At 52.0% G+C, this 27,820-nt stretch overlaps 12 protein-coding genes across 12 annotated transcripts; 6 read left to right on the top strand and 6 right to left on the bottom strand.

The window, feature by feature from the left end:
- Nucleotides 1–695: 695 nt before the first annotated feature.
- IAQ61_000141 (uncharacterized protein) lies at nt 696–3,461 on the top strand. The gene is made up of 3 exons (XM_003835251.2): nt 696–1,994; nt 2,070–2,296; nt 2,383–3,461. The coding sequence occupies exons 1-3, from the start codon at nt 1,303–1,305 to the stop codon at nt 2,463–2,465; spliced, it is 1,002 nt and encodes a 333-aa protein (XP_003835299.2). The 5' UTR covers nt 696–1,302; the 3' UTR covers nt 2,466–3,461.
- A 272-nt stretch (nt 3,462–3,733) lies between these two features.
- Nucleotides 3,734–8,748, bottom strand: IAQ61_000140 (uncharacterized protein). Its single transcript, XM_003835250.2, has 2 exons — nt 7,156–8,748; nt 3,734–7,076 (listed from the first exon to the last, which is right to left on the bottom strand). The coding sequence occupies exons 1-2, from the start codon at nt 7,456–7,458 to the stop codon at nt 4,695–4,697; spliced, it is 2,685 nt and encodes an 894-aa protein (XP_003835298.1). The 5' UTR covers nt 7,459–8,748; the 3' UTR covers nt 3,734–4,694.
- A 477-nt stretch (nt 8,749–9,225) lies between these two features.
- On the bottom strand, nt 9,226–10,266 carry IAQ61_000139 (uncharacterized protein; the record flags this gene model as incomplete). The annotated part of the gene is made up of 1 exon (XM_003835249.1): nt 9,226–10,266. The coding sequence occupies one exon, from the start codon at nt 10,264–10,266 to the stop codon at nt 9,226–9,228; it is 1,041 nt and encodes a 346-aa protein (XP_003835297.1).
- Nucleotides 10,267–10,481: 215 nt separating this feature from the next.
- GET1 (GET complex subunit get1) lies at nt 10,482–11,267 on the top strand (the record flags this gene model as incomplete). Its single annotated transcript, XM_066094548.1, has 3 exons — nt 10,482–10,568; nt 10,628–10,814; nt 10,891–11,267. 3 exons carry the CDS (start codon nt 10,482–10,484, stop codon nt 11,265–11,267), a joined length of 651 nt encoding a protein of 216 aa, XP_065955401.1.
- A 288-nt stretch (nt 11,268–11,555) lies between these two features.
- Nucleotides 11,556–11,819, top strand: IAQ61_000137 (uncharacterized protein; the record flags this gene model as incomplete). The annotated part of the gene is made up of 1 exon (XM_066094547.1): nt 11,556–11,819. One exon carries the CDS (start codon nt 11,556–11,558, stop codon nt 11,817–11,819), a length of 264 nt encoding a protein of 87 aa, XP_065955400.1.
- Nucleotides 11,820–12,575: 756 nt separating this feature from the next.
- IAQ61_000136 (uncharacterized protein) lies at nt 12,576–13,248 on the bottom strand (the record flags this gene model as incomplete). Its single annotated transcript, XM_003835247.1, has 2 exons — nt 12,576–12,809; nt 12,865–13,248. 2 exons carry the CDS (start codon nt 13,246–13,248, stop codon nt 12,576–12,578), a joined length of 618 nt encoding a protein of 205 aa, XP_003835295.1.
- A 2,288-nt stretch (nt 13,249–15,536) lies between these two features.
- Nucleotides 15,537–19,025, bottom strand: IAQ61_000134 (uncharacterized protein; the record flags this gene model as incomplete). Its single annotated transcript, XM_066094546.1, has 3 exons — nt 15,537–16,467; nt 16,528–17,959; nt 19,001–19,025. 3 exons carry the CDS (start codon nt 19,023–19,025, stop codon nt 15,537–15,539), a joined length of 2,388 nt encoding a protein of 795 aa, XP_065955399.1.
- Nucleotides 19,026–19,418: 393 nt separating this feature from the next.
- Nucleotides 19,419–22,610, bottom strand: IAQ61_000133 (uncharacterized protein; the record flags this gene model as incomplete). The annotated part of the gene is made up of 3 exons (XM_066094545.1): nt 20,229–22,610; nt 19,777–20,179; nt 19,419–19,716 (listed from the first exon to the last, which is right to left on the bottom strand). The coding sequence occupies exons 1-3, from the start codon at nt 21,997–21,999 to the stop codon at nt 19,419–19,421; spliced, it is 2,472 nt and encodes an 823-aa protein (XP_065955398.1). The 5' UTR covers nt 22,000–22,610.
- Nucleotides 22,611–22,893: 283 nt separating this feature from the next.
- Nucleotides 22,894–23,949, top strand: IAQ61_000132 (uncharacterized protein). The gene is made up of 2 exons (XM_003835242.2): nt 22,894–23,491; nt 23,565–23,949. The coding sequence occupies exons 1-2, from the start codon at nt 23,101–23,103 to the stop codon at nt 23,714–23,716; spliced, it is 543 nt and encodes a 180-aa protein (XP_003835290.2). The 5' UTR covers nt 22,894–23,100; the 3' UTR covers nt 23,717–23,949.
- A 749-nt stretch (nt 23,950–24,698) lies between these two features.
- IAQ61_000131 (uncharacterized protein) lies at nt 24,699–25,735 on the top strand (the record flags this gene model as incomplete). Its single annotated transcript, XM_066094544.1, has 2 exons — nt 24,699–25,040; nt 25,307–25,735. 2 exons carry the CDS (start codon nt 24,699–24,701, stop codon nt 25,733–25,735), a joined length of 771 nt encoding a protein of 256 aa, XP_065955397.1.
- Nucleotides 25,736–25,813: 78 nt separating this feature from the next.
- IAQ61_000130 (uncharacterized protein) lies at nt 25,814–26,130 on the top strand (the record flags this gene model as incomplete). The annotated part of the gene is made up of 2 exons (XM_066094543.1): nt 25,814–25,840; nt 25,927–26,130. The coding sequence occupies 2 exons, from the start codon at nt 25,814–25,816 to the stop codon at nt 26,128–26,130; spliced, it is 231 nt and encodes a 76-aa protein (XP_065955396.1).
- Nucleotides 26,131–26,326: 196 nt separating this feature from the next.
- Nucleotides 26,327–27,404, bottom strand: IAQ61_000129 (uncharacterized protein). The gene is made up of 2 exons (XM_003835239.2): nt 26,838–27,404; nt 26,327–26,785 (listed from the first exon to the last, which is right to left on the bottom strand). The coding sequence occupies exons 1-2, from the start codon at nt 27,250–27,252 to the stop codon at nt 26,769–26,771; spliced, it is 432 nt and encodes a 143-aa protein (XP_003835287.1). The 5' UTR covers nt 27,253–27,404; the 3' UTR covers nt 26,327–26,768.
- Between the last annotated feature and the right edge of the window lie 416 nt (nt 27,405–27,820).

The following is a 27,820-nucleotide window of genomic DNA, read 5'->3' as shown; positions in this document are numbered from 1 at the left end:
GCCCTTGCTTGTGGATCAAGATGTTGTTCTAGCCACCCAAGTTCAATCGAAGCACATGATTAAAACTCACTCGATTTAATGTCAGCACTGCACTGACCGAGTTGGCCAACGAGGCATTTCGGGTGGTACGGGCCGGTTCAGCTTTAGTATGCTTGTTGTCTGGGAGCATGACCTCTCCAAGCGGCCTATGACTCCTGAATGACGGTGCTATGAAATATCGAAGCAAGATGAAACATAGCACACAATTGACGCTTGCTTGGAAGTGTGGATAGTCGACACGGAACTTCTGCAACCTCGGGCTCATGTAGAAGTCCTACGCAATTTCTGGGCTGTTGTAGAGTAACTCTAAGAGTGCATCAATCTGCCCTGCGTGTACTGATATGACTCTCCAGGCGGCTCTATTGCAACACAACGGCACTGGAGTGAGGGCACGATCTGAGAACTCGTGTTGAAAAGATGCGCACCGCTACGACGACTTCGCCATCATATTTCCGTCGCCCATTGGAATGCTCCGTTCAGGCGCAATTCTCCCCATCAGGTCATTTCTCTGAAAATGCGGCACGAGGCCCTCTATGTTCTGCATACAGATCCATTCGCAGTACATGACACGCCTACTGTACACTAGATTTCACATTGATACCGATTGTCCTTAGGCTAGCACTTACCGACGTTTACGACGTGGACCCAAAATAAGCCAGTAACGAGGTCAGTTACACAAGGCGTCTCGCAAAACGGGTCATTGCCTTCATGGGGTAGACTATGCAATCTTTAATTTTTCTGCATCAAGAGTATTACACTCTACCCACTCAATTCACTTGAAATTGATCATGTTGCTGAAACCCAAGCTTCCGCCATAGCCAGGCCGCTAATCAAGCAACGCTCAGCCGACTGATGACATTAGGGCAAAGCACTGCAAAAAAACACCAAACAGCCCAATTCTGCGTGGTCTCAGCGCCAGAGTCTAGTAAATCAGAGAGAATAGAGTATCGTAAACCATACAGCCAGGATTGACTCGGCAGACCTATGCTTCTACGCTCAGAATCAGGTATCGCTAGTTACCACCCGCAATTGTGATCCCGGCCTTCGTCACGAAGTCTTGCAAATCCCATCCACATGCTTTCTAGACCTTCTCCATTTGAATGTAATTGAGAAGATCGCTGAAACCTGGGGTTCGTGCAAGGCGATCAATAACCATTGAGCCAATCAGCCTCACTGTTGTTTCCACGGAACAACGGCCAACATCACTGAGCGGGTATTGACAGGGCTCCTGTCGGAAGTGTTGAGTTCTGATCCGAGAGAAAAATGAAGGGAGCTTTGACCTCGATGGTGATGAAGCACTTCTCTGACTGTTCGGCGCGGCACAAGCTAATAACGGTGACAGGGGAAGGGCATGACCATGATCAAATAGAAGAGCATAAAGACCGCGACATGGAAGCTTTCTATCTGACTCTCATTAGCAGACATTCACATATATCCTCTTCAACATCTACAGCAATATTTCAGTTGCATCTAGTCTTCATCATGTTGGCCAAATCTAGCTTCTTTGTCGGTCTTGTGGCCCTCACTTCCGCCAACCCCATTTCACTGCCGCTCGAGAAGGCAGTAACACCCGTACGGCGTGAAGTTGCATCGCTTTGCGCTCAATACGCTTATTTCGCTGCCAATGGTTATGAATTCAACAACAATCTCTGGGGCAAGAGCGTTGCCACCTCCGGTACGCAGTGCACCTACGTGCAAAGCACCTCCCCTTCCGGCGTTGCATGGTATAGTACCTGGACCTGGGCTGGAAGTCCAGACGACGTCAAAAGCTACGTCAATGCCGGCAAGCAATTTGCCACAGGCCTCAAGATTAGCAACATCAAGAGTATGCCCACGGCGATCCAGTGGAACTACGATCAAACCACCAACGTCCGCGCCAATGTTGCTTACGATGTGTTTACCGCCCAGGACCCAAACCATGACAAGAGTAGTGGAGACTACGAACTCATGGTCTGGTAAGAGAATCCCCGTGATCCTATCCTCTACATTCTCCTATCCACAAGAACGATTTGACGCTGACTTGGCAACAGGCTTGCGCGCATTGGAGGCGTCTACCCCATTGGCAGCAAGATAGCTTCTGTCAACGTCGCGGGCTACGGCTGGGATCTTTACTACGGTCTCAATGGTTCCATGAAGGTCTACAGTTTTCTTCCCGCCAATGGGGCGTGGTATAGTAGCTTCAATGCCGATGTCAAGGCGTTTTACAACTACTTGAGCAGCAACCAGGGGTTCCCGGCTAGCACCCAAAACCTGATTGGTGAGTTTTGCCCTTCTTCTTCAGAGCCGCCATTGAATTGGCATACTATGATCAAAGGGGCAAAAGGAAGCTGATGGTGCGAATAGTCTTCCAGCAAGGCACCGAGGCTTTCACCGGCGGACCCGCAAAGTTCTCTGTCACAAGCTACAGCGCGGACATCAACACTTGAATGAGCTGGCAATGGCTGTCTTCTGATCATTGAGACATGACCACGAGGGGGGTCAAAAGGTTTAGGGTCTACGCTACTCAGTGCCTAGTCCAAATATCTGAATCTCAACTTGAACTGGGGTATTTAAGGCGGACAAACTCTCCATACTGGAGAATTTCTTTTTCACGACACTTATTGTACATATGTCACCCCAGATTGAATAGGCTGTATATACTAGTACCTTGGAGGAATATTAGGACTCTCGTTACTAATGGGCAATGTTACACATTTACACACACACACACACACACACACACACACACACCTAATACCCACACAATCTTCATATTTCCAGAAGATATCTCCCTTAACATCGTACCAAACTCCACAGCGCACAAGACAACGTGGCGGGCCGGTGACTCGAAAAAAAGGCGCTCCCCCTCCCTATTCTCACCAAGGGCGTGCGCCAACTGGCTGTTCCTCAAACAGCTGTACGACACCACATTGATTGCATGGGGCATAGATTGGTTGGCTGGTACCATGCATCTGAACCAGCTGTCGATGGTCACAGCATCTCGCCACAGCCCAGTTCGGTGCTGTGCGCTGGAAGCCCCCCTGTCGACGGGTCTAACGTGAGCGTTTTACATGGCTATGCTTTTTGGAAACGACTTGCATGACATGACGTTTGTGTGGGGGGATTATAGCTAGTTGGAGTGGTCATGAGGCACACGCAAACACAAAACGCCGTATCTCAGAACACTTCTCCGAGGCAGGAGCACCAGACTCTCCTCTCCTTTCCACGCAGCCGGCTAGTTCCACATATGCCCCCGCCAACCGGCGTCCTTTAGATACGGATAGATCATATAGATCATACGTTAAGCGCCACTGCTTCCCCCATATACGTGACAAGACCTGCGCCCCCAGCCCCCTTCTTTTCCCCAGTACCAACACCAACACCCCTCCCGGTGTAACACTCCAAGACTCCATGCACAGACAGACGCACCTACATTGCAAAAGAAGAAAAACCCCCTAAACCAACAACAAACCCACACCCCTTCAGACCATGGTCCTGCCCTGCCATCAACAACACTGGCACTGGCTAATACTATAACTAAACCCCATGTCACACGGGAGAGCGGGATGCTGAGCGAGGGGCGTCCTAGTCCTCTCCCCCACGCCACTTCTCCTCAATCCATACCGTACCGTACGTAGTACGCAGAATCTCTCTAGTCTGCTCACCGCTCGTGCGCTACTACTGGCAGCCACACGCCCCAGACCCCAAGATGACATGACGAACAAGCAGTCTTGGATTTGACGTCCGATGTGCGATCTGTGATGTGCATGTGCCGCTGCATGCGCCGTTGCATATCCCTCTGCATGCGCATGTGCCTCTACTTGATGACTGAAAACGCCGCAGTGATGGCGGCTTTTTAATCCGAACCCCAGGCCCGGTGGACAGGCTCAAGTAGGATGGTACCATGTAGGGCATTGCATCGGTCGGGTGGTCTCGTGCCGTGGGTTAGATGTTGGCCGAATTGCTCTATTCTGACGGGTGTGTGTGTGCGGATGGCCAAGGCAGCGCAGTGCAGTTAAGAGTCTGGTGTTGTGGAAAGGGCAAAAAAGGGAGGTGTGCCTTTACTGCTCTTGCTATAGATGTAGAGTAGCGAGAATTGTCTACGAGGTGTTGCTCTTGACGAAGTATGTAGGTATAAGAGGAGATTCTGGAAGAACAGGGCAGTGCTTGGCGTTGGTTGAGGCAGAGTACATACCGGTAGATATGGGGGTCCACGATGAGCCTTCCCGTGCAGGAGGAGATTGCCACTGGGGGAGCACGGCACCACGATCATATCTGTCTGCACCGTCAACACATGCACACACAAACACACACGCGTATCTGCCTGGCAGAATGACTAGTTGTATTAAAAAAAGAACAATCATAGATTTCCACCAAAAAGAAACTCAGTACTTTGAACCGACCAAAGTCGGAAATGATATGAATACCCCACAGTGTGGAAAGCTGGGGGTTAACGGGTGAACCCGCACCACCTCCCACCAGGTCGGGCCTTTATTCCCAAACTCATGTTATCTCACAAAAATCAGGCCCGTGGTATCTCCCGAAACGCCGTGACACAATGCAATCCTACCCGTGCTGTCGTGCCAGTGTACCCTAGTATGGAGCTCGCTAATAGACATTACCTCGATTACATTTACACTTTCATCATCCAACATTTCAAAAGTCGTTCTACTGACTTAGCTTGGTGTACGTGTATGCACTCGTTCAATCGCCAAACTATCTGGCCTTGGTACAAGACCGCCAGGCCAACTGACTCGCTCCCTATGCTCTACATAGGGAAGCTGGCCATTTTCCTTGGGCGAATTCGGCCGGTTCCTGCCTTTAGCCCCTCTTTTTGATTTCCGGGAAATGGTATTTTCTCTTCTCTTCTCTTCCGCCTTCGATTCTCGTCTTGCGTATTCGTCGCGCACAGGGTCTGAGAGTGCTTGTGCTGCTGGCACAAGGTTGAGCCATAGGGGATACAGTGCACCAGCAGCGTAGGCTGCTGTGATAACAACGAAGGCGTATTGTGCATTGTGAATCTTGAGTGCAGCAACCATGATGGGTGGAAAGACGGCTCCTCCACCAATGGCAGAGGTGAGCAGAACCGAAGCATACTTGGTGTGCTTGCCCATGCCACGAATACCTTGGGCAAAAATCAGCGGAAAGAGCGGTCCCTCGAAGAACATGGCCATGACAATCATGGCTGCAGCAGGAGCACCGGTAGCATGCATTGCTGCCACCGAGAAAGCAATCGCTCCAACGAAGAAGAACAAAAGAGTATGCCGAGGCTTGATCCAGATATCCATGGCGGCAGCCATGAAGCGGGAGGCGGCAAAGGCTGTATGACCGTACGCCTGATGAGCGACGAGATCGATGTGTGGTGCAACCCGTGCGTTGTATTCAGAAAAGGAAGTTGACGTAGCTTCCTGACCACCAACATAGCAGAACTGTGCGAAGACTGCCATTGCGAGGCTTATCCACATCACTTTGGCAGATCTGGAGCCAAATCTCACCGTAGCCTCACGAGCAACAGGCACAGTACGCTGGCTGGCTTCTTCGAGTTCTTGCTCGGTGGCTTCGGGTAACGGCACAAAAAAGTAGATGATGGCGAGGCAGATGTTGAAGAAAGAAATGCCCAAGTAGGTCCATTGGACATCGATGAGACTTTCCGCATTGGCTGGGAACAAGACCTTCTTTGCTAGGAGGGGAGAGATGATGGTGCCGATAGCCTGTACACCTTGGGAAAGGTTTAGGCGTACTTCTGCGTACTCGGGAGGTCCACAAAGAGCAATGAACGGGTTGGCGCCAAGCTCGAGAATCGAGAGTCCGGCGCCTGTGATGAAGTTGGAGATGAGGAATGCTGGAAAAGAGTTGAGAACGGCCGATGGCCAGAAGATCAAGGCGCCGCACGCATAGACGGAAAGGCCAACCATGTAACAAGCTTTGAAGCCCCAAGTCTTGAACACAAGGTGTCCGAATGTCAACGGTCCGACAATGTACCCAAGGTAATACGCACTGTGCTGGCCCACAGTTTCCCAATCGCTCATCTTAGCCACTTCTTGGAAGCGTGAATTGAGAACGTCTAGAAATCCATATGCGAACCCCCATACGAAGAAGAGTATGGTGACCATGAGTACTGGATAGAGAGCTTCGCGATTGGTCTGAAGCGTCATATTCTTCCGTCGGCCGGTATCCACAAAGTCGAAGAAGGTCATAGGGTGAGGACAAGTAGGGGTCGTTGTTGCGTACGTTACAGCCGTAGGCGAGGGCCTCAACTGGGACAATCCGTTCATGTCAGGTGTAGTGAGGAAATCGACGATGCCCACTTGGTCGTCACCAACACTTCCACGAAGAGGTTTGCTACGGGGAGATGCAGGGGGTGTTAGAGGGTCAGAGCGCCGCCGCGAATCGAGAATGTCGGGGTGTAGGACCGGCTCCTCACTTGTCCATGTGGCTGTGACGTCGCGCATAGTAGGGTCGAGCACCCAACCTGGGAGGAACCTTCTCACCAACGGCTTCAGTGCTGGCACGCAGGCGCACATGATACCCAGATTGATTTCGACGGCGCTCCACATGAATGACAAGGATGCAAACCAGGCAAGATTGCCCGTATTCCTTTGCTCGTTGCCAGTGCCCGATCGTTGCGTCTTAGCCGCTTCGAGAGTATCCCGTTGGGCATCCTGAAGGTAGGCAATGCGAACCACATCGACCACGGCGACAAAGATACCAAAGCCGAACGTGATGACCAGAATGATTTTCTGCTTTTTCGGCAATCGCATGCTGGTGAGTATGGGCATGGGCAAGAATAGAATGGCCAAGTCGGTGATGATGTTTAGAGGCGCGGAGGAAAGATATACGGTCACAATGTTGGTGCAATGTGCCGAGTCTGGTACTGGCGAGGCCCAGGCCGCAGCGATGGGCCTGCATTGGAGGAGGTTGAGGATGGTCAGTGCCAGGCCGCCGACGTTGACCAGGACAAGGGTCGAGATGTTGGCCCATCGAAATACTTTGTGTGTCTTTGACAAGGTCAGGTAGAAGAGGAGGATGGATGTCTTGGTGGCCATGAGGGCTGGATTCTAGAGCCAAAAGACATTAGCCATCTGTGCGGGCATTTTCCTAGGCAGTAGGTGGCCATGAGAGTACTACTGGACTTACATAGAGGACGGAGAAGGCGTAGGACGACTGCTTCATGGGAGTAAGCCATTCCGAGGGTATGTTCTCCTCTCGTCTACCCAGGCCCTTGGTGGTGCCATAGCAAATAGACAGGGATGCGCCCAATGCAAGTACCCATGCGACTATCATGGTGTAGTCGTCCCATCCTGGCTTCCGAACAATGGCAAATCGCGAGGTCAGACGAAAGGCGACGAAAAGCGAGCACAGGGCCAGAGTGGCGGCTGTGACGCCCAAGACTACAGGTGCTCGTGTGGGGAAGTGGCCATCGGGGCTAGATGTCGCCATCTCTTGCGTCGCGTGAAGTCTTGATTACCGATGACCATGGTCCATGCAACGAGCGCGCAAAAAAAATAAATTAAAAAAAAAGTTGACTGGGGTGCGGACTGCTGTGAACTGCTGCGTGTGACGTGCTGTGGGCTGCCGTGAGACCGAGCCAGGCTTCTGCTATCGCGGTCGTCGTCGTCGTCGTCGTCGTCGTCTCGAGATGCGATGTCGAGGCAAGGACGTCATGTGGCACAAGCCTGTAATGTACAGTATGTGTGGTACCTAGTGATGCGGAAGGCTAGCAGCGCGCGCGATGTAAACGGTGTTGTTCCTCAGGCGGAGCCAGAGCCAACCCAGGGCGAGTGACGATGCGCGATGATGTGAGAGTGCGGTGGGAAAGGGCGTACAGAGCAGATGCGGCACTGGAGGAAGTTGAGTTCGCATAGCCGGGGCGGCGCTGTAGTAAAAAGTCGATGTGGGGGACTACCGGTACCTATCGGCAGACTACCGACATGAGACCCGCGGAGACTTGGGCTGGTTATGGAAGACTGGTGGGTACCGGTAGAGTAAGAGTAGTATAGTAGTAGTCCATGTACTGGGTAGAGTAATGGGAGACTGCCGGTATGGGAGGCTAGGGGGGGGGAACCAAAGTATGTACAGGATTGCAACAGTAGTAGGCAACGAGTAAGTAGTCCCGGTACCGGTATGGCGAACTAAGAGTAGTACTCTAGTAAGTAGTAGGGAGAACATGGGGGAAAACGCAGTGTTGGGTCTCTGGCAGAAAAGCGCCGCCGTCTCGACTTCGGCTCGACTGGATTGCCCGCAGCCTCTTCACCGCCCTCGTATCCTTGACGTTTGCACCCACTTCCTCCACCCCACCACTACGCCACCTGTACGCGTTTCCTCTTGGGACCCGCTCATCGCGAACAAGACGACAGCTCGAATGCGACCCCCTCTTCCCTCTCCCTGCGCATTGCCAATCCAGCATGGATGACGCGCACAGTACTTGCAGGCACGCTGTGTTATGTAGCACCTACTCTAGTCGTGTGTACTCCTACCATGTACTTGTGTACTACTAGGTAGCGGGCGGGGTTTCCCATGGCTGAACCCCAGTCGTTTCCCCATCTTTCGGTCGTCAATAACGAAGGCTTTGACCCTCGACTATTTGCCGCGCAAGACCCGAACCTTGGAGATTACCAATAACCCCACACCGTTTCTCTTTGGTCATGTCCATGGCGGATCCCGCTGGAGAGACAGAAAGAGAGAAAGAGAAAGAGAGAGAGAGTGAGAGCTACGAGGGGTGCGGCTGAGGGACTCGTACCCGTAGCTAATGGCAAGCTCAGATCTGTGATCACTGTGAAAATCTCGGCCCCAAACAAAGCGAAGTCGAACCAATCGAGCCCTGGAGGTCTCCAGTCACCCATGCCAAAGCTTGGCTGACTCCCAAAACTGCCGACATGACTCCCACTGCTCTTCCGAGCTCGTGCCCTGTCTTCTGCGCACTGGCACTCTGGATTCTGCGGTGCTCATGCGTCTAACGTGTATATGCACAGTACATACTATACTAATCAGGGCCATCCTTGATGATAACCTCTTCCTGCATCTTTGAAGCCTCCCAAAAGATCATGTCTTCTCTCTCCATCTTAGGTATCCTTTGAAGTCTTGATCATGTTTCCCTGACGTCACTCTTGCAGCACATCTCATTCCTACCTACCTTACCATGTATGTAAAGATAGATAATCACTCAAGATTCCAGGGCAATGTTGAAAATTGAGGTGGTGCCTATAGTCATGAGGGATATACTAAATCGCCCCTCAGATGCAAAAATTGAGTCATCAGTCTTGACCACCGTGATATGCCAAAGTTCTGATCTGGCGCCATGAAAGCGGCCTCATTGGAACCCGCTCCGGTGCCTTGCCCTTGTATCAATACACACAGCTCCATATACTCTTCCTGAGTAATATATTGCACTGCCACCGTTCGAATGAAGAACCAAAGCGACTCTTGCTCTGCTTGAAGTTTGATTGTGTATATCATGACATCTCTCAACGTGTCGTAGACTTTCTTGGCATTCTCTGACCCGGAGAGAAGGACGAGGAGAAACGTCCACCCAGAGATATCGCTTGGATTTCTGCAGCACCACTCTTTCAAGACATCAATAAAGTCCTCTTCCCTTGCGGACACCATCCTTGGCTTGAGTCTCCGGGCATACTGCCAAGCATAATAGTTCTTGGGATGGCGCTCTCCCGATTTGCAAACAGTAGCCAGCTCGGCACGCCAAAAATCGACACACTGACTGTCGTCCGCATTTCCCAGCTCAATTGTAGAAAGCGGATTCATAACCCATAGTCGGTGGTACCATAGGGTCGGTGATTTGGTCTGTCGGTGTAGGGGCGATGTGAGGATGGTGTTTAAAAACTTCTGTTCTTGACGTAGGGCCGTGTGAAAGGCCGATCCAAACTGGGAGCCAGTCTCAGCTTTCAGCCTGTTCAGCCAGTGCTTACGGTAATTCGCGGCTGTAAGGTGCTCTGGGTCAAAGAGGAGCATGATCTTGGTTGCCTGCAACGCCATCGAAGTGTAGTCATTGTAACCCTTGCTGTCGAAGAAGCGTCGTCTAGCTTCTAGGTAAGCCAATGCTAAGGCTTTCTTTGGAATACCCAAGTTCAAGCCATCCTGTAACGAAACTCCATCTCGAGGCTGGATGGCAGGAGGCAGGATTTCAACTTCGCATACATCATCTGCGTGCTTTTGGAAGAAGTCCGATATTCTTTCGTAAGCTAGGACTTGCAGTGTTTCTCTCGATGGCTTTTCGTTATCCACCTTAGTCATCTGTATCAATGTTATTTTTTATGTATAACTTGGTGGAGAAGTCAGTACCAAGAGTGAGCCACAGGAGACAGTGGGTGATGGCATATGGCGCTTGGGCCTCATTGGCTAGCATTCTACGCGCGGTTCCATGACATCGCGTTGTCGTCCCCTCTTCAAAACCACCATAATGCGGAAAAGATAATCAGAGCAACGATACTCCTCACCTTTGCGCAGTCATGCCTTCTCTTCTTCTCGTTGTATTCATCTTGCAGCTTGTGCTTTACATCATCAACACGGTCGGCGCCAGCACAGTCAATGATCTGGTACGCCCCGCTCCCACGACACTTTGACACGCAAGCACCACGTACTGATCATTTCACAGCTATGGATACTCTACAATAAGCTTCCAACGCCTACTTCTGGCTCAGCACAGAAGGTACAGAAACTCAAGAGGGAGATTGTACAGTTGAAGCGCGAGCTGGGAAATACATCGCCACAAGACAACTTCTCCAAATGGGCCAAGCTTGACCGCCAACACAACAAGGCGGTAGCCGAATATCAGAAGCTAGGCATGTCATATTGCGACTCCTGATGGGGTCCTTGGACTCCTCTGTACATCCACAGAGGCTAACATGCTGCCTTTAGACGCCTCCCTTCGCACACACCAGACAACTTTCACCTCTGCGGTCTCGACCTTACGATGGATTGGCACACAGGGGCTCCGCTTCGCCCTACAATTCTGGTTCGCCAAGTCGCCCATGTTTTGGATACCCACGGGCTGGGTACCATACTATGCTGAGTGGATATTAAGCTTTCCACGCGCGCCTTTGGGAAGCGTGAGCATAAACATCTGGGGTATTGCATGCGCAAGCATGATAAAGCTGATGGCTGACGCTTTGACCGCGACATGGGTACTGGTCATGCATAGGCCGACTCCGTTGGCAGCGGAGAAGCAGCGAGGAAAGCAGGAGGCTATGGCATTCGAGGCAGACCAGAGGCCGGCTGAGAAGAAGGAACTCTAGATTGCCTTGCGCATAAAGGATAGAGGACGAGTCCAGTTTGTCCTCGACAGGACCACGCCTTGTTCAATTAAAGGCGTGGCTGAATACAAAAACTTTGTCTCCCAACAATTAGACGCAAAGTCGTCGTGGCTTTCGCTCAGACACTGCAACACGAGTGGGATGACCTTGGCAGGTCGTAGGGCTTTTTCTAGGCTACAAATTTGAACTCGTGACCGTGGAGAGTAACGTGTCGCCGAGTCTTCGAAAGTGCCATTCCATCGCAAGCAAAATTCTTCTAACCGCGCTACTATGTCCTGTTGTACGCAGTGCATCAGTCTGAGAACAGCTGCCATTAAGCTGCTCAGGATGTGCACTACACTGCGTACTGCATGCGACCTGTACGTGGTTGTTGATGGGGATGTGGATTACGAAAAGAAAATTCAAAGGAAGGGCGAAGCTTATGCCGGGCCCGGACCAACGATATTCCGTAGCGCCCCTTCGAGCAGCTCCACGCCAATGAAGGCTGTTGGGAATGGCTTTGCAGCGTCCACACCAAAGTCGAAACGTGTGTAGAGTAGTATCGCATCAACACGTGTCAATATCATCGCCTATGTTGTTTCAAGTTGAGTAGGATGATATGTCGGGCTCCAAGTCCTGTCATCGTCCAGTGCACCTGGTTTTCCAGCTTTGGGGCCTTTTTGATGTTACGCCGTATGAGCATGCATTGCGAAATGCAACCGTTACCGGTATACGCCACAACTCTGGTGATTAGGACGCAGAACTAGGAGCTTGACCCTAAATCCAGATCCCAGTCGGTAGGTATGAATGTCAAACTTGAGCCTTTCGCCCTAGGAGCGCCTTTGCAACCTTGAGTCGTAGGAAATGGCCTGAGCACAAACAATACCTCCACACAAAAAACTATGTGCATTAAACATGGGAGGACTTGAGATGAAAAGAGCGGCTCTCTGCGGAGATTTCGATAGAGCAACAGGGAATTTGCAACGGGACACACATGGCATACCAAACGCACAACGACCAATGCTGCTGCTAGTATGACATTATCCGTCTGATAGACATGCCGAGAGTCGAAATGACGTAGACTTGCGAGAGGATATGACAGCCATGCAATTCTCACGCAAAGAATGCATCAATTTACAATACAAGGAGGAATTAAATATATTTCATGATCTCATAAGCCCGAGCACTTCAAGCTAGACCAAACCGAATCACTATTGCGAAAAGAACGTGCCGAACAACAAACCATTGGTAGGCCCGATAGCCATCAATCGCTTCATGTCCTCCGCATCACCGCCTGGATGGAGACTGTGCTTATGCCTTGGCGGATGTGTTGCCCTTGGGACCCAAGATGTCATCGACAAGACCAGTCAAGATCTGTCTAACCATACCCGAGCCCTTCTCAAGGGGTTCTGAGATTTTGCTCGCAGCTTGTTCGACCATGCCCTTGTAATCGATTTGATTGCTATCAGTCATGTCGGACATGGCCGATGGCGCGTGGATGTGTGTACCGTCTGCGGCGATGGTATGGATTTGTGGCATCATGACCTGTTGCATTGACCGTCAGCATCCTGAACCATGCTGCAGGGCATGGTTGACCTACAGATTCCTCCTTCTCTGTAAACTCTTGCTTCACCGCTGCGGAAGGCTCCTTCCAGGGCAAAATCGGGACGCGCAACTTCTCGGATTCGACCTGCAATTCACCATTGAACTCGGGGATATACGCAAAATCGATTGTAGAAGTGTCGTGAACAGCCTTGAGGGTCCGGCTTGTGTTGAAGTGACGGACTTTGGCACCCGTCTCGCTAGCCTCGGGCACGGGTATGTTTGCAGAGGCAGGCAAGCGGGGCGCATAGGATTGGCGGTCGAGGGGTTTGTCGGATGTGAGAAGTGATGAAAAGCTTGTTGGGCCAGACTGATGCATGTTGCGGGTTTGCCGTGTAGTGATGGCCTTGAAGGCGCGGGCTGAAATGCGTGAAACGGACATGGTGATGGATTGAACTGTGTTGGGAGATGGGCGGAGAAGAGGTGAGAGTAGAGCGATTAGTATGATGGGCAGCCAAAGATTACAGGGTAGGAACGGCTGAAGCAGGAGCGTTTATTGGTCCCGGTAGAACTGCGTGGTACTGTGCTATCAGAATAACCGGAGGGCTGGTGGTTGTGTGAGGAATGGATGAGACCGCTACGTGAGGGGAACCTCTCTGCTTTTGAGTAAGAGAGAGTGCGTAGGTACGACATACGGGACGCACAAGATAACAGGGCGTTCCGGGGCGCTCGGCCTCGTTGTAGAAGCCCTGATAATGGGCGGTCAACAATCCATAGTTGCGCCTTAGCCACGGGAATCCGACTGCTGCACTACTCCGCTCACCAAACAGGCTGGATTATTGGATCCTCGGGGGATGCAGCAATCAGGTCCGCGAGACTCAACGCTCCCAGGCCTCAAGTTGTAAGGAGCTTGGATGCAGCCACTAGGCTGGTTGCGGTACAGCCAGGAGCCCGAGCCAATGGAAAGGGTCCACTTTGATGTGCCCCCCCCGCATCTCTAAATCGTCGTAGAGCAAAGCTTGGGAAAGTCATGCCATCTCTTGTCAGGCAGATGAGAGATGAAGGCGATGCGCTATCTGACTGCATATGCGCCAGTAAACGGCCATGACGGTGCGACACTCATCGCACCCACAAGGCTGTCTCGCAAAGGGGCCTTTTTTGTACGCCTCACGCTGCCAGTGTCTTTGGTGTTTTGCGCAAGAATGTCGGTGTGTGGCCTAGGCAATCCACACCAGACGCTGTGACTGTACTGGGGATGTTGGGTCGATCAGGTTTAGCCGAGTTGCTGCGATGTCGGCTCCAGTAGGTACAGTACCTATTATCCTGAACGCGTGTGCCGACTAGAGTACCGTGCGACTTTTGTGTCTGTAAGATCGGCTCTCCGCCGCCCACTGCATAAAGCTTCCGTGTCCCTTGTGGGTGTAGTGAGACGGACAGGAAGGGCGTCCAATGAAGTGTCACTTGCAGCATCGACGGCGAGTTCCTTGTCTCAATCACAAAGTCTCCTGAAAACAGCATGATCATCTCTAGTCATGACGTTGGTTGCGTGACAAGAGCAAACACACCGTGATGGATACCTGTCAAGGGGCTCAACAATTGTGGACACAGCATGGCCTTTGGGCAACATCCACAAATTTTGTTAGATACCAAGATACGCGAGATGATCGCTCGCAAGGTCTGCTCAAACGAGTATCGGCTATATTTGCAATATAAAAAGGTACCGGTAGGTATAAGTAATATGTTGTGTTAGTGTTGCTGGCCCCACTACGGTATCCGTCACATCAACCGATCGAACCACCGTTCTCGCACTCCGACCTCGCCCCTGACGGGCTCCTAACTCAGCGACTGTTTTGACAACTGCTTTATAAAGAGTCGTACCGCCAATTTTGTCATCTGACATCTCAATTACAACCAAGTAATTTTGGCCTGATGGTCTAGTGGTATGATTGTCGCTTCGTAAGTTCCCCTTTCTACCCTATCAAAACGCACCTCGTCCTAACAACTCCTACCAGGGGATTTCCACGTCCTGGATTCTATAGAGTCTTCTATGTGACAGGTCCCGGGTTCGAGTCCCGGTCAGGCCCTTGTTCTTTTGCTCATTTTTTGGCAATTTTTTTTCTTGAGGCTGTCATTATACTCTTTGATCAACGTTTTGGCCAGCCACGCTAAGTAAATAGAGCACTTGGTAACAAAGACACATGATGTAGCCAAAGCCTAGGTCGCCATAGTTTGTGCCTTTTGCAACTTCTGTTGCTGCTTTATTTGCGATACAAGGCATTTATTCACCTAGGTATTGCATAACCCATCAAGATTCACACAATAATTTGTAACCCAAAGTTCTTGTCTTAGAAATCTCTAGACTTCATGTTTCTGTAACCTCGCAGCCCATGATTGTCATGCAATCACTTTCAGAACCAACCATGTTCACTGGGAGCAGGGACAACTAGCCTCGTTATGATTTCATGCAACAATGATACATTGCCTATCTATCTTCAACGCAAAGACTGCACGCCGCAGACTTTTGAACAATCGCCCAAAACTCCCCTTCAAAGTCTCCAATCCCGGGGTATATCGACCCTGCGCGCATTTGCGTCCAAAAGCGGTGAAATTGTGGTATCCAAGAAAGAAAGAAAATCAAGGCGATACGAGTAATATGTCGCATCGTCGTCCTGAAATGTAGAGTCGTAAACGCGTAGTGAGACGCAAGAACAGCAAATACCAACCGTGAGGTCAACGACCATCATACGAATCGCTCACCCATCCACCATTGTTACCTGCATAGAGGGGCTGCTGAGCAGGATAATCACTCTCCTCGTCAAAGTATTCGCCCCCACTCGAGGCGTCAAAGGAGCTACGGCCACTAATGTCGCCCTCGACTTCCTCTGGATTGCCTGCAGGGAGTTGATCCCACTGCAGACCCGCAAGAGCAGGATACTGCGCCAGCAAAGCAGCAGGCAAAAATGGCGCTGCGGTCATGCCTTGCGAAAACGGTTCATAGCCTGGCTGCGACGGCATCAACCCAAAGTTCTGGGCAGGCATCTGATTGAACATGCCATTGCCATTACTCATGGACTGACCCTGACCGTCCCAGCCGCCCTTCTCCTGTGCCTCTTCCTCGAGAAGCGGACGGATGCATATGCGGCCAGCTTCGGACCTGAAGTGGCGACCAAGGGCATCTGCGCGGGCGAATCGCCTTCCACAGCCCCAGTTGTTACCGTCTTTGAGATTGCCCCGGCAGACAAACTTCTTCTCTCCAGAATGCAGCCCCTCGTGACGCTTCCGATCGTGCTGACGGGCGAAAGCCTTGCCACAAACACTACACACAAATGGACGCTCGTCTGTATGCGTGCGCAAATGCGATCGTAGGTTGTATGCACGTGTGAAGCGCTTTGGGCACAAGGTGCATTGAAACGTTGCAGGATGTTTCTGCGTACGCTTCGGGTTGGAGCCATCGACAGGAGCAGGCCTAGAAGGATCTGCAAGATCGAGTATATAATCACGATTGGGCACACTCGAAGTCGACGATCGGCGCGATGATTTATTGGCGGGTGAAGGAGATCGAGACTTTGCTGCACTAGGAGACAATGATCGATGCACTTCCGAACCAGGCGTAGACGCGCGCGAGCTCGCACTGGTATAGGGATCCGATTTGGCACGTATCCTATTTCGACTCCGCGCTGATTCCTGTTAGCTAGAACGACTGGTTTCATGTTTGAGCTACTTACATCGGTCCGGGGGACTCAAGGCGTCTGCTTGATGCTCAGGCTTCGGAGGCTCAAAGCTGGCTTGCCTGGATGGCGGTGCGAAGTCAATGTTGATTTCCGGCGGCGACATGGCATCGGCCTGGCCAAACTCCACTCCAGGCTGATTGATCGAAGGAAAGGCCTCGACACCTTGGTTTTGGTATGCATTTATACCCTGCTGTCCAAAATGGTCGTTCATACTCTGATCCAAACCAAACGAACTAGGCTGAAACATGGGAAGCGATTGCTGCTGTTGGGGAATCAAGCGGGGCGAGATGTGTGGACTGTGACCAGGACTGATGTGGGCATTGCTGTCGTTCAGGGAGAATTGGCCGAACCGTGAGACGGGATCGTGGAACAATTGGGGATCATTCTCTGCGTGCATCAAGGGCGAAGGCTGGTCGTGCTCAAAGCTGTCGTGCTGGGCGAGATAAGGCGATGCATGCGCCGAAGACACATCCGAGTATGCGGTCTCACTGGGGACCCTCCTATGTGCGCCAAAGTTGGCCATGTTCCCCCACTCTGCACCCTGTCCATAGGCCGCACTGGGATCGAGCGATGCGTGTCGTGAATGGGCTCGCGACGCAAATGCGCCTTGGTTCATGTTGGGTGAAGCATGTGGGCTCGGCGTCTGGTGATTGTTCATGGTGGGAAGGAGATGTGGTGGTGTCGGGGCGTTGTGTTGCGGGGCGGCGGCCATCTGATTCATGAGCTCACAGGGGTTGACCGAGACCGAGTGGCTCTGTTGCGGCTGCGTGTCGAGCAGATGAGGGTCCAATGTCTGGCCGAGGTAGGACTGATTCGCCTGGCCGTGGGCGAGATCGGTGCCCTGGAAGAAGCTGTTAAAGTCGGGGTTATTGTGGTGGTGGGTGATGTCGAGGGGGTCGGGTGGGAGGTGGTTGTTGCTATTGTTGGGATTGCTGCCTTGGGGGCCAAAAAGCGGAGTGTTCTGTTGCGACAGGTGCTGCGCAGCCTGCAGGAAGCTCTGGTCGAGGAGGGCAGCCTGCGGGGAGTACTGCTGGGGCTGCGCGGCGGCGGCGGCGGCGGCGGCGGTGGTCGTGGTGAGGAAGTGTGTGTTGTCGAAGTCCGCACTGGTGGCGGCGAAGGGGGTGGTGGTGGTGGTGCTGCTGCTGCTGATGCTGGTGGTGGTGGGGGGGTTTGTGCCGCTGGCAGTCAGCGGGGAGTCGAGGCCGAAGGGGTTGGGACTGCTGCTGTGCTGCTGAAACGGGGGATGGGGACTCGGGGACGGCGAAGACTTTATGCGCTGCCCCGCCGAGGGAGAGCGCCCGCGCTGTTGGATGTCCATGATGTACGCTGGGTGGTTGCGCGTGGTTCCTAAGTTTGGATTGCGGAGAGCAGCCCAAGCGCCAATGCTGGGACCGATCGCCTTGTCAAGGGCTGGGTTGCTGGCTGGCGGGCGGGCGGGGGCCGGCAACGTCAAGCACAGAGAGCTGCGCTTCCGCTGAGTGGTCGGCCGGCAAGAGTGACGCGGATGGCTCGTAAGAGTTTTGTCCCTTGTTGGCCTCGTTGCTGGGACGGCCTGAGGCTGGTGAGAGAAAAGGAGGCTGTGTTGGTCGTTGCTCGTCGTGCTTTCCCGTCGTGGGCGAGCGTGGGCTGTGCCAGGACTCTCCAGCTCTCTCCCTGCAAGCGGCTAGCACCTCACCCCAAAATAACTGCCCTGCGCGCTCTTGGGGCGCGATCGGCGACTGTGGATGAATGACTCTACCGTGTAGGTAGGAAGGTAAGTAGGTAAGTAGGTAGGTACACTGTATCGCGAGTGCGTGCGTGCCAGGCTTGCTCTGCGCTCTTGGTTCCAGATGCCCAGCGAGTACGGCTATGGTGGAACAGAACTCCTAATCCTAGGACCGGGACAAGGGACGGGCGATGGCTGCAGAATACAGCACCACACACAGTGCAGGATGCGTTGGCGTCGTACGTGTTGGGTAGAGGACGCGTGGAGGCCCTGATAGAAACAAAGAGAAGGAATGAAGGTAAGTGATTGAGCGATTGATTGAGTGAGTGAGTGGGTCAGTGAGAGCGTGAGTGAGAGCGAGAGAGCGAGAAGAACGTAAGAGGACTCCGAGGCCCAGTAGGTAAAGTAAGGAGGTAAGTAGGTGCCCAGTTGACGACGGACAGACGACGACAGTGTCAGTGTCAGTGTCAGTGTCAGTGTGGTAAGCGCGAGCACCAGTGCTCTACGACAGGATACGGTAATGTACAGTAGGTGTGTCTCTTTAGCTAGCCAACCTACTCACACGGTCGGCGATTTGCGAAAAAGACTTTTCTTGGTGACAATGGCGGTTCAGCCTGAGTAGCAAGTAATCTACGGTACTAGAGCCTTACTTGTAGGTACATACAGTACTCTGGGGAGAAGACTACTACTCTAGGCCACGGTACGAGTGTAGTGACCGCTCCGCTCTCTACCCTACCCCTCCTGTACTGTCCTCCTACACACGTCGCCATCAGCCAATTGCATACCTTATTCACATACTGTGTCAAACAACTCCATCGACCAGCTACTCTGGTAGACATGTGCTTGCGTGGGTCAGTGCCCACTTTGCAAGCCCACTAGGGCGGTGTGATAACAAATCCACCCCAGATAAGATCGCTTTGCACAGCCACCTTGCGTCTCAAGGCTTTCTCTGTGAGGCAGACTTTGCACCTCACACCATGCCCACCCCATCCTTATTCCCGCTTTCAGCTTGGCCAAACAGACCAGCAGTCAACAGCAACAGCCACACGACCATGATCCCTATTCGTACCATCTTCAATTATCGACTAGCTCGAGGCATATAGATAGATCCCGTATGTCTCTAGGGTACAAGGAACACTGCGCCGAATCCAAAGAACACTCGTTCCACACAACTCATCAACCAAACTTCAGGCCCTGGACAGGGTCCCACCGGCCGTCTTGTGGAGGACCATTTGATGGTCGAGAATTGCCAGACGTCGTAGGTACTCCTCCAAACCTGATGCCCACTTCAGGCGTCCACATACCCGCTTGTGGTGGAATGGAGGCTCGGGTAGGAGTCGGCGCTGTCAAGGGCTCCTCGGCATGCGCATTCGCACCATACTGTGGATCTTGTGCATCTGCCTGTTTTTGTTGTTGTAGCGATGTGGACGTCGCCTGTTGGAGACCAAGTGAATTCATTCGAGTGGCCAGGTCACTACAAGTAGGTAAGTACATCAGTACGGGCAGCACTAGGGACGCGGAGACGGGAGCCTACTTCTCAAGATGTGAGGCCTCTGACTTGCGTTGATACGCAAAACTTCGCGCATCGTCTCGGAATCGGTTTACAATCTTGGCCAGGTCATTGTAGAACTTTCGCCCAACGTCGAGATTCGAGATAATCTCCTTGTACTTGAAATAGGCATTCTCCAGATTCTGCAGTGCCTGTTCACGCTTCTTGGTGGATTGGTCCCCTCGACGGGCAATCAGGAACGCAGCATTGGCATCTTGTAATCGCTTAATGGCATCCGCTTGATCCTTCTCTTCTTCCTGTACCATGTCCTGATCGACATCGTACATCTGTAGTCGCCTATCAAACAAGCCTTCAAACTGCACAGCCTCAATCGACTGCATGGGATACTCCCGCTCCAAGCGAGCGGCTTCGCGTAATAATTCTGGGTCTGGCCGACGATGGTCAGTCATGGCTATTGTTAGCAACGCTGGACTTACTGATGTCATCTTGCTTTGCCTTTGTCCTCAGAGCCTCAATCCTCCGTCGTCTGCGACTCTCCAGTCGGCTCACCTCGTTGAAGGAGCCTCGCAACTTGCCAGCTTCTCGCTCGACATCTCCTGTGATGGCTGGTCTTCGACCACTTGGCACATAATTCTCAAGATCGTGATCTGGACCACTCAGCAGTTGAATGAAATACTCGTTTTCTTTCAGCTTCGTCTTTACAATGTTGTCACTATTGGTGGCTGCCTTGAAGTAGCCATCAATCTCATTGATCTGGGCAAACAGCTTGGGCGCAGCTTGTTCAGGTGATGGCCGGGTCCAGCGCTCAGTGCCATACCTCCGGCGCGCACCTTCGTCCTCGGCGACTTCTGACTTGAGAATATCGACACCTTCCTGATAGATGGCCTGATCAGTGTACATTAGTTTCTTGGTGTCTTCCATGGACCGCAAAAGCCGGTTGATACCGTCCTGCTGCCGGATCTCATCGGCGTGGCCGACCAAGCCTGGCGGCAAACCCAGAGGTTTCTCAAGCGCTTGGAGTGATCCGGGCAGGTTCAGACTACGAAGAGTTTCGTGTATCCTCGCTGTAAGGGTCTCGAGTTGTTCGATGATGGTATTGTTGACAAGCCTGTCACGGCGATCCACGTAGATACTGGCAGCCAAGTGAACAGAGTATGGTACCAGCTTGGAGAACAAGGCCGGGCCAAGTTCACCGTGGTCTCCAAGCATCGAGTTTGATTCGGCTATCTCCTTGGGCACCCTGGCCACCACCATGTTCGCCCGGTCTATTATCTTGAGCTCGGCTTTCGGGGTGACGGGCAGGAGATAGATCATGTCGTTGTCCTTTTCTGCACGCTTCAGGTCCTCTGTTATCCGGTTCTTCAGGCCGTTCAAGTCAGCGAGCACCACCTTATTGACGTATCGCTGCTCTTTGAGGGCTTCCTTGACGCACGTGAGACTGTCGCGCAGACGTGCCACCTCTTCTCCGTACTCGCGCTTTTCGAGGCAGTCGCAGGCGGCCCGGTACTGGGCGGCAGCAGCAAAGTGATGATGTTTTGCCGTCATGTGGTGTATCCACTCGCTGCTTATGGCGTCGGATGTGATTCCTGCTTCGCGCGCTTCGTTGTACAAGTCGGAAACGCGAGCAGCCAGTCTGGCGATGGTGGCATCCTTCAATCCGTCCTTGACAGCCTTTTGCCAGAAGCATTCCTGGCCTTGAGCGAGCATCAGCTTCTCCAAACATTCCAGCGTCATCATGTCCATGTCTTCTGGCGGCTCGGTTCGCAGGTCGGGGAGTATGCTGTTCCGCAGATGGGATAGGACGCCTGCAGCTAGGCAGAAGTTGTTCGCGGCCGCTTTCAGACCCTCTGGGGAGCTTCGGTTCGACGACATGGCGAGCTGCGAGTACATGGCGGCGAGGTTGGAGAGGATGTTGGCGAGCTCGTAGCGAAGGTTGTTGCGCGACGTCGGCCGGCCCGTGTTGTAGCCCAGGGCGGGATACCAGGGGAATTCTACGCCAATGTCGATGGGGAACTTGCCGCTCATCCAGATCAGCTGGGCTGCGTATTGCTGCAGCTTTGGGATATTATTCTGATGGGACTCTTGGGCGTGGACGGCGACGGAGCGCAGCGTTTCAATCGTCTCGAGGTCCTTGGAGAACATGTCTGGATGCTGGTCATATTTGGAAGAGATGTACTGCTTGATGGCTTGCGTGAGGTTCACAGAGTGCGACTTCCGGAAGGGAAGGAAGAGGATGTTGCTGCCCATGGTGAGCGGTGATGTCGTCTATGTTGTTGCATTGGGAGTGGGTGGTTGGGTGGGTGCATGTCAACTTACGAAGCCATATGTAGTCTAGGTACCGGTACCGGTGGGTGTTAGGGTGTGTGTGTGTGTGTGTGTGGGTGGGTGGGTGGACACAGTACCTATTGCCTATGGTTTATTCTAGCACATGTGTAGGTATGCACATTATGATATGCACATGCGCACCTGAATGCATACACGTACACGCAGACAAGACAGACACACACACAGCACAAACACAGTCTGGGCACAACCAAAAAGTGAAAAGACGTCAGCGGTAACTTTGCTGGGGGGCGGGCTGGGCCTGCGGGCTGCTGCTGCCCCGCACTTGCCACTTAGAAGCTGTCTGTACCTACTCTATGTACTTACCTACTATAGGGTACCGGTAGCGTAGAGTGGCCTGGCCTGTGGCGTTAGGCAGATCAAAAATGAATGCCAAAGGCTTTGAGAGCTACCTTAGGTACCTTGGGTACATGCTTTTTCTTCTGGACGTAGGCAGATACTTGCTCTTCTATAGAGAGTACGAGACCTTGTAACGAGACCTTACGGGCTGGAGGGGAGCGGAGGGCGCATGGGTCACGAGTCAGGGTCCCAGCCGCCGCACGCTTGCTGGGACGCAGGGCTGACAGAATGGCATGCATCAATGGTACAAAGTACAGGGTAACAGAGTAGCATAGAGTAGTAGGCATTCACATACTTGGCAGTAGACAGTAGACTGGATACCTAGTACACGCTTCATGTACAAGTGTAATGGTAGGTATGTAGTACATTGCTTGTGCTCTGGACTTACTTCCTACTAGCTCAAACACTACCGGTACCTACCTACCTACCTGCCCATCCCGAGGCCTCCGACTCATACAGCACACTCACTACAAACACAATGCCCTACTCTTCATCTCCGGCAATTCACAGCGCTTTGTCCCCATGAGCAAGTTTCATGCCTCCAAGGTTCGGGGACCAGAGAGCGGACAGTGCGGATGTGTGTGGTTGGTTCCCACAACCACAGCCGTTGTTCCAAAGCACCGATCTGTCAGCGGGGTTGTCGACAATTTATAACAATCTAGCCGCATGGCAACACCATCTTGTAACCGGTGCGACCCTCCTTTAACCCTCTTCACGCAAACTTCGGCGCAGCTTGCGGTCGGTTCGCTTGCCGTATATATATCCCCACACTTGCGCCTGCTTCACACCAGGAGTCATACCTACCTTCACCCCGCTGCACATGACAGTGGCATCATATATTTATCGCACGCAATCCTCCACACTTCCCTACACTCATCTACTTGCCCTCAGCCACCCCTCCACACCCCTCCACCCTGCTCTTCACACCGCTTTCTACCTTTCCACTGCACACTCGTCAATCCACCCGACACAATGACCCACACATACAAGTTCAACGTCACGATGACCTGCGGAGGTTGCTCTGGTGCCGTAGAGCGTGTGCTCAGGAAGCTCGAAGGTCAGTCCTCGCAGTCGGCCATCCAGCCCGCCCCACCACCACACCTACCCGCCATGACTAATACCCACCACAGGTGTCGAGTCCTTCAACGTCAATCTCGAGACGCAAACCGCCGAAGTCGTCGCTGCCGACTCGCTGCCATACGAGACAGTTCTGGAGAAGATCAAGAAGACCGGCAAGGCCGTCAAGTCTGGACAGGCCGACGGCGAGCCCAGGGATATATAAGGCGGTTGAAGATGGCGCCTGAAGCGACTACCTTTGTAGCAGTATCATATGAGGATGGAGAGTAATGGACACTACATGCGTATCTGAAGCTGGGCTGCGAGCACCTGCAATGGTAGAGAGTATCGACTACACGCTCGATAGGCTAGATAGCAATACTGCATCCCTGACGTATTGAGCATTTTTCCATCCACCCAGCAAAGTGAATGAAACTGTCATCACTCTCAGTAATGCTCAGTGGGGCACGATACCTACCTGGATCGCAAGGTTCTCTTTTCCAAACAGCACAAGGCATCGGCCACGAATTCAACTCGGAACGCAAGTCAGTCCTCCTTATAACCCCACTGAAGCCTCATGACACTGGTCTTACCTTGCTGCTGCTGCTGCTGCTGCTGCTATCTTCGTCACGATTTATGCACACTCTGATGTAATAACGATGGCAGATGGCCATGCAATCTGGGTGCCTGGAAATACGGGGCGCTCCTTCCCTTCCGAACCTCGAAGCTTCCCGATCTTCCTGATTCATCCACGTCTCCGACTTCTTCCTCATCCCCTCTGTTCCCAACCGCCAAAGAATCAAATTAGTCGCCCTAGTTTGCTTGCAAAGAGACACCTTTTCATCTTGGTATTCTACATCACCTGGCAGCCAACTCGGCACCAACGGACGGTGTAACCCTAGTGCAACCACATCCATCCGTGAGGGCGGGTCTAGTCGGAAGCTGACAAGTCCCGAAAGGCCCAAGGCAACAAACAGGCTGCTGACCCGCATCGACTCCATTGAGCGCAACTCGTATCCTGCCAATGCGGTTAGGCACAAGCTCGCGCCAACATGATTCCCTCCATGGCTGTGCTTTGATCAACCTCAATCAACCTCATATAAGACCGAACTTCTAGATTCCCTCAAAGACATGCAAGGTATACAAGACTGGTTCTTTGACCATACCTTACCTTCCACACCTCGTTTTATTTCTCGGCCTGCTTCATCATGCCTTCTCCTAGGAGCTGCACGCCATTGCCAAGCCAAGCAGACCTCTTCTACTATTGCACAACCTCTTCCACTTCTGATGACAATCTTCATGCTTGCTACGGTCCTCCTTCAAAATCATCGTTGCGAATTGGCATAATCGTACTTGGAAAAGAGCAGATACAGCTATTCGATCTCGCCATGGTTGATTTGTTTGCTTCGTTGGGAAGAAGTAGCATCAGCAAGACGGGTGGAACAGACGCTGCAGTTGCAGAGGCCGTAGACGAAATCGACATACGCTATGTCAATTTGACAGGAGAAGGAAGTTTTCCGGTCACTTCTGGCACACGTATGCCCGTGACGGTGAGCTGAGCTTCGAGTTGCTCTAGCGAACGCGACCCCTTTTACTTACGCGAATCGCCATCCCCAATCACTTGCCGACCACACTCCTTGGACCAGGAAGAGCTTCTTGTTGACTGCGCTGGATTCGCCCCATATTGACTACCCTGTGGGCTAGCCATCTGAAAGCCAGTCTGGCGGGGAGGTAAAGGTCAACACATGCCCAAGTTCCTGCCCTCGCCTGCCTCACTACAGTGTTACAGACCCTGAAACTGATAGCTTTTGATCAGAATTCTGTTGCAAACGCGCCTCAATTCGATGTTCTCATTGTCCCCGGATCGTTTTCCCTGAACGAAATATTGGCTTCCGCTGCAACATTCATCGCTGCGCAGGCATCCCATCCAGATCTCATCGCCATCATGAGTATCGCGTCCGGCGTTACTCATCTAGCACAAGCTGGCGTACTGCATAGAAAACGAGCCGCAGCACCAAAATGTCTCCTCGCAGTTTTGGAATCCAAATACCCGCAGACTTTCTGGCAGCGATCAGAATGGGCTCGACATGAGAAGATCTGGAGCAGTAAATCTGCCGCATCCGCAATTGATATGGTCGCGACCTGGATGCAAGAGTATTTTTGGGATCGCAGCAAGACTGTACACCATGCCCTGACGACTGCAGGTATTAGTCTGCATGACGACTACGCTCACTGTGACTATTGACCAGCTGTCAACCTTCTTTAAAGCCAAGACACAATCTCCCAACTCCTTGCGATTACCCACATCAAAGAATTGCGTGGAATGATAAGTTCCGCTGTACAAAACCCTGTATTTTTTGGTTATCACACCAATACCTGTATTATTACAAAGCATTGATATTATTGCAAAGCATTAATGTATGGCTATGTGGTCAGTTCGTTGGCTCGAGTGTAGAACCTTGCACCATGAGGGCCCATCGAACCTGGATTTACATATTTCCAATGAATCACATATCTAATACTATCCCACCAGAACTTAAGGCACCTGCTGTACAAGTCATCAAGAATATGATTTTTCACTTCATTCAAGCCTCCGACGAGCAATCACTTTGGGTGGCCAACCTAGCGCTCAAGCTCTGAGGAACTTTTAGAGGAATGACAGCTAAGATTAAGATTACATGCACCCGCCAAGGCTTGTTTCTTTGAACACTGCCTGGCGAAAAGTACGCTATTTTAAAGAATTTTTTAAGCCTTTCAAAGGGTGTTCCTCTAGCACAATATGTAATTGTCTAAGAGAAGAGATCAATCCCATACCAAGACTAGATTTAGAGGACAGTACAGTACGTAGTGGTTGTGTTCGTTTTACATCCAAAGTCTAGAGATTCTGGGTTGCTTCGGTGAGGGAATTACTTCGTCAAGTATTTTTTTAGCCTATCATGGTACTCGATTTAGTTCAATAATTAACCCCAGATCGCTGTTACATGCCGTGCTTGACTACAAACAATAGGAACCGACCAGGCTTCGTAGAATCGGCCGGTCCCGAGGCATGTTTGGCAAAGTCTGTGCTGCTGCAAAGGATGCTTAATGGTAGAGTGTAGCATCAAAAAGGGTTTCCTGTTCTCTTGATGTGGATGGATGGACATGTGTATGAAAGCAAGAATCGATCTGCGCATATATGTTATTGTACATGTGCACTTTGAGTTCCGATTGGAACTTGTAGGACGTGAATACTCCTAAACCCGTCGCTTTGGTCCCTCTCTGAGGAGTCAACACGCTCGTCAAATATGGTCATGACCTACAACTGGGTTAGTACATCCCCTGCACTCACTCAAACATGGAGAACCTACGACCAAGCATCTTGCCCTTCTTCCCCAATGCTTTCGCCTCTCCCTGCTTGATCTTCGCCAAACGCGCCTCTTCGGCAGCCTCCCTCTCCAACCGATGCACATGTTCCCTCGCCTCTTTCACCGCACTCTTCGCCCGTAGCAACGCATCGTCGGCCGCTCGCTCTGCGTTCTCGGCACTAATCAGGCTTTGCTTGGCAGCAGCAATACTGGGATCTCCCGAAGAGCGGGAAAACATCCCTGAAGCGCGCTTAGGGGAGGATGTGTGGGCAGTGTGTGTGTGGTGGGAGGTTGATGAGGTGGTGTGACGGGTGGAAGGGGATGGGGATCGCCTGCGAGAGAAGAGAGAAGGCTTTCTGGCCGGTGCAGTCTGTACTGGGGGCGGAGAGGGAGAATGGCGGGATCCGAAGATTGGCATTTTGGCAAAGGTTAGTTCAGAGGGGTTTTGGGTCCGTAGTGAGCGATGAGTAGTAAGCGGCACTGATATTTAATCTTGACGTGAAAATTAATGTTGACGGAATTAGGGACAATTAGAGCGAGTACATATGCTAATATATATGTGATGCTTATATCGATGACATCGTTGCGTTGTTGTGCTGTCTATCTGAATAAACTTGGGCCAAAATCAAGTATCGTGTCCGTGGCCAGGGGTTTCACATGACGTCAACGTGGTAGACGAAGCAGGATTAGCAGGTTGCAGTTCTGCGTTTCCAGCCGCGTCGTCATTGCTCATGTGTAACTATAGGATGGGGATAGACTGAATGTCTGTCTTTTTAACTTTGAAGTGTGAGAATGATGTTGGGGTGTTAGCGTATGTTTCGTTAGGCGGTGGGCATTGGTACCGGTACTGTACTGCGAGTTAGGTAGCGGGTACCGTAGCGTTGCGGGTACCCTTGGTGTATTGTACTCGCTATTTATGAGGCATAAGGAGTACGAAAGAAGTAAAGAGCTTATGCAGATTACACCACGGATGAATTTGTGTCAAT

Source organism: Plenodomus lingam (genome assembly GCF_022343315.1).
Source record: "Plenodomus lingam strain CAN1 chromosome Unknown contig_1, whole genome shotgun sequence".
Lineage (NCBI taxonomy): Eukaryota > Fungi > Ascomycota > Dothideomycetes > Pleosporales > Leptosphaeriaceae > Plenodomus > Plenodomus lingam.
The sequence above is the reverse complement of the archived record's forward strand: the minus strand, read 5'-3'. Positions and strand labels throughout refer to the sequence as shown.

What these genes read in the sequence shown, in the direction of transcription:
- IAQ61_000129 (XM_003835239.2), bottom strand. Translation starts at nt 27,252, where the DNA reads ATGCCAATCTTCGGATCCCGCCATTCTCCCTCTCCGCCCCCAGTACAG.
- IAQ61_000140 (XM_003835250.2), bottom strand. Translation starts at nt 7,458, where the DNA reads ATGGCGACATCTAGCCCCGATGGCCACTTCCCCACACGAGCACCTGTA. An exon ending in ACGCCTTCTCCGTCCTCTAT is followed by an intron (nt 7,077 to 7,155) that starts GTAAGTCCAGTA and finishes TTTTGGCTCTAG; the next exon opens with AATCCAGCCCTCATGGCCAC.
- IAQ61_000141 (XM_003835251.2), top strand. Translation starts at nt 1,303, where the DNA reads ATGAAGGGAGCTTTGACCTCGATGGTGATGAAGCACTTCTCTGACTGT. An exon ending in GACTACGAACTCATGGTCTG is followed by an intron (nt 1,995 to 2,069) that starts GTAAGAGAATCC and finishes ACTTGGCAACAG; the next exon opens with GCTTGCGCGCATTGGAGGCG. An exon ending in TAGCACCCAAAACCTGATTG is followed by an intron (nt 2,297 to 2,382) that starts GTGAGTTTTGCC and finishes TGGTGCGAATAG; the next exon opens with TCTTCCAGCAAGGCACCGAG.
- IAQ61_000132 (XM_003835242.2), top strand. Translation starts at nt 23,101, where the DNA reads ATGGCAACACCATCTTGTAACCGGTGCGACCCTCCTTTAACCCTCTTC. An exon ending in TGTGCTCAGGAAGCTCGAAG is followed by an intron (nt 23,492 to 23,564) that starts GTCAGTCCTCGC and finishes TACCCACCACAG; the next exon opens with GTGTCGAGTCCTTCAACGTC.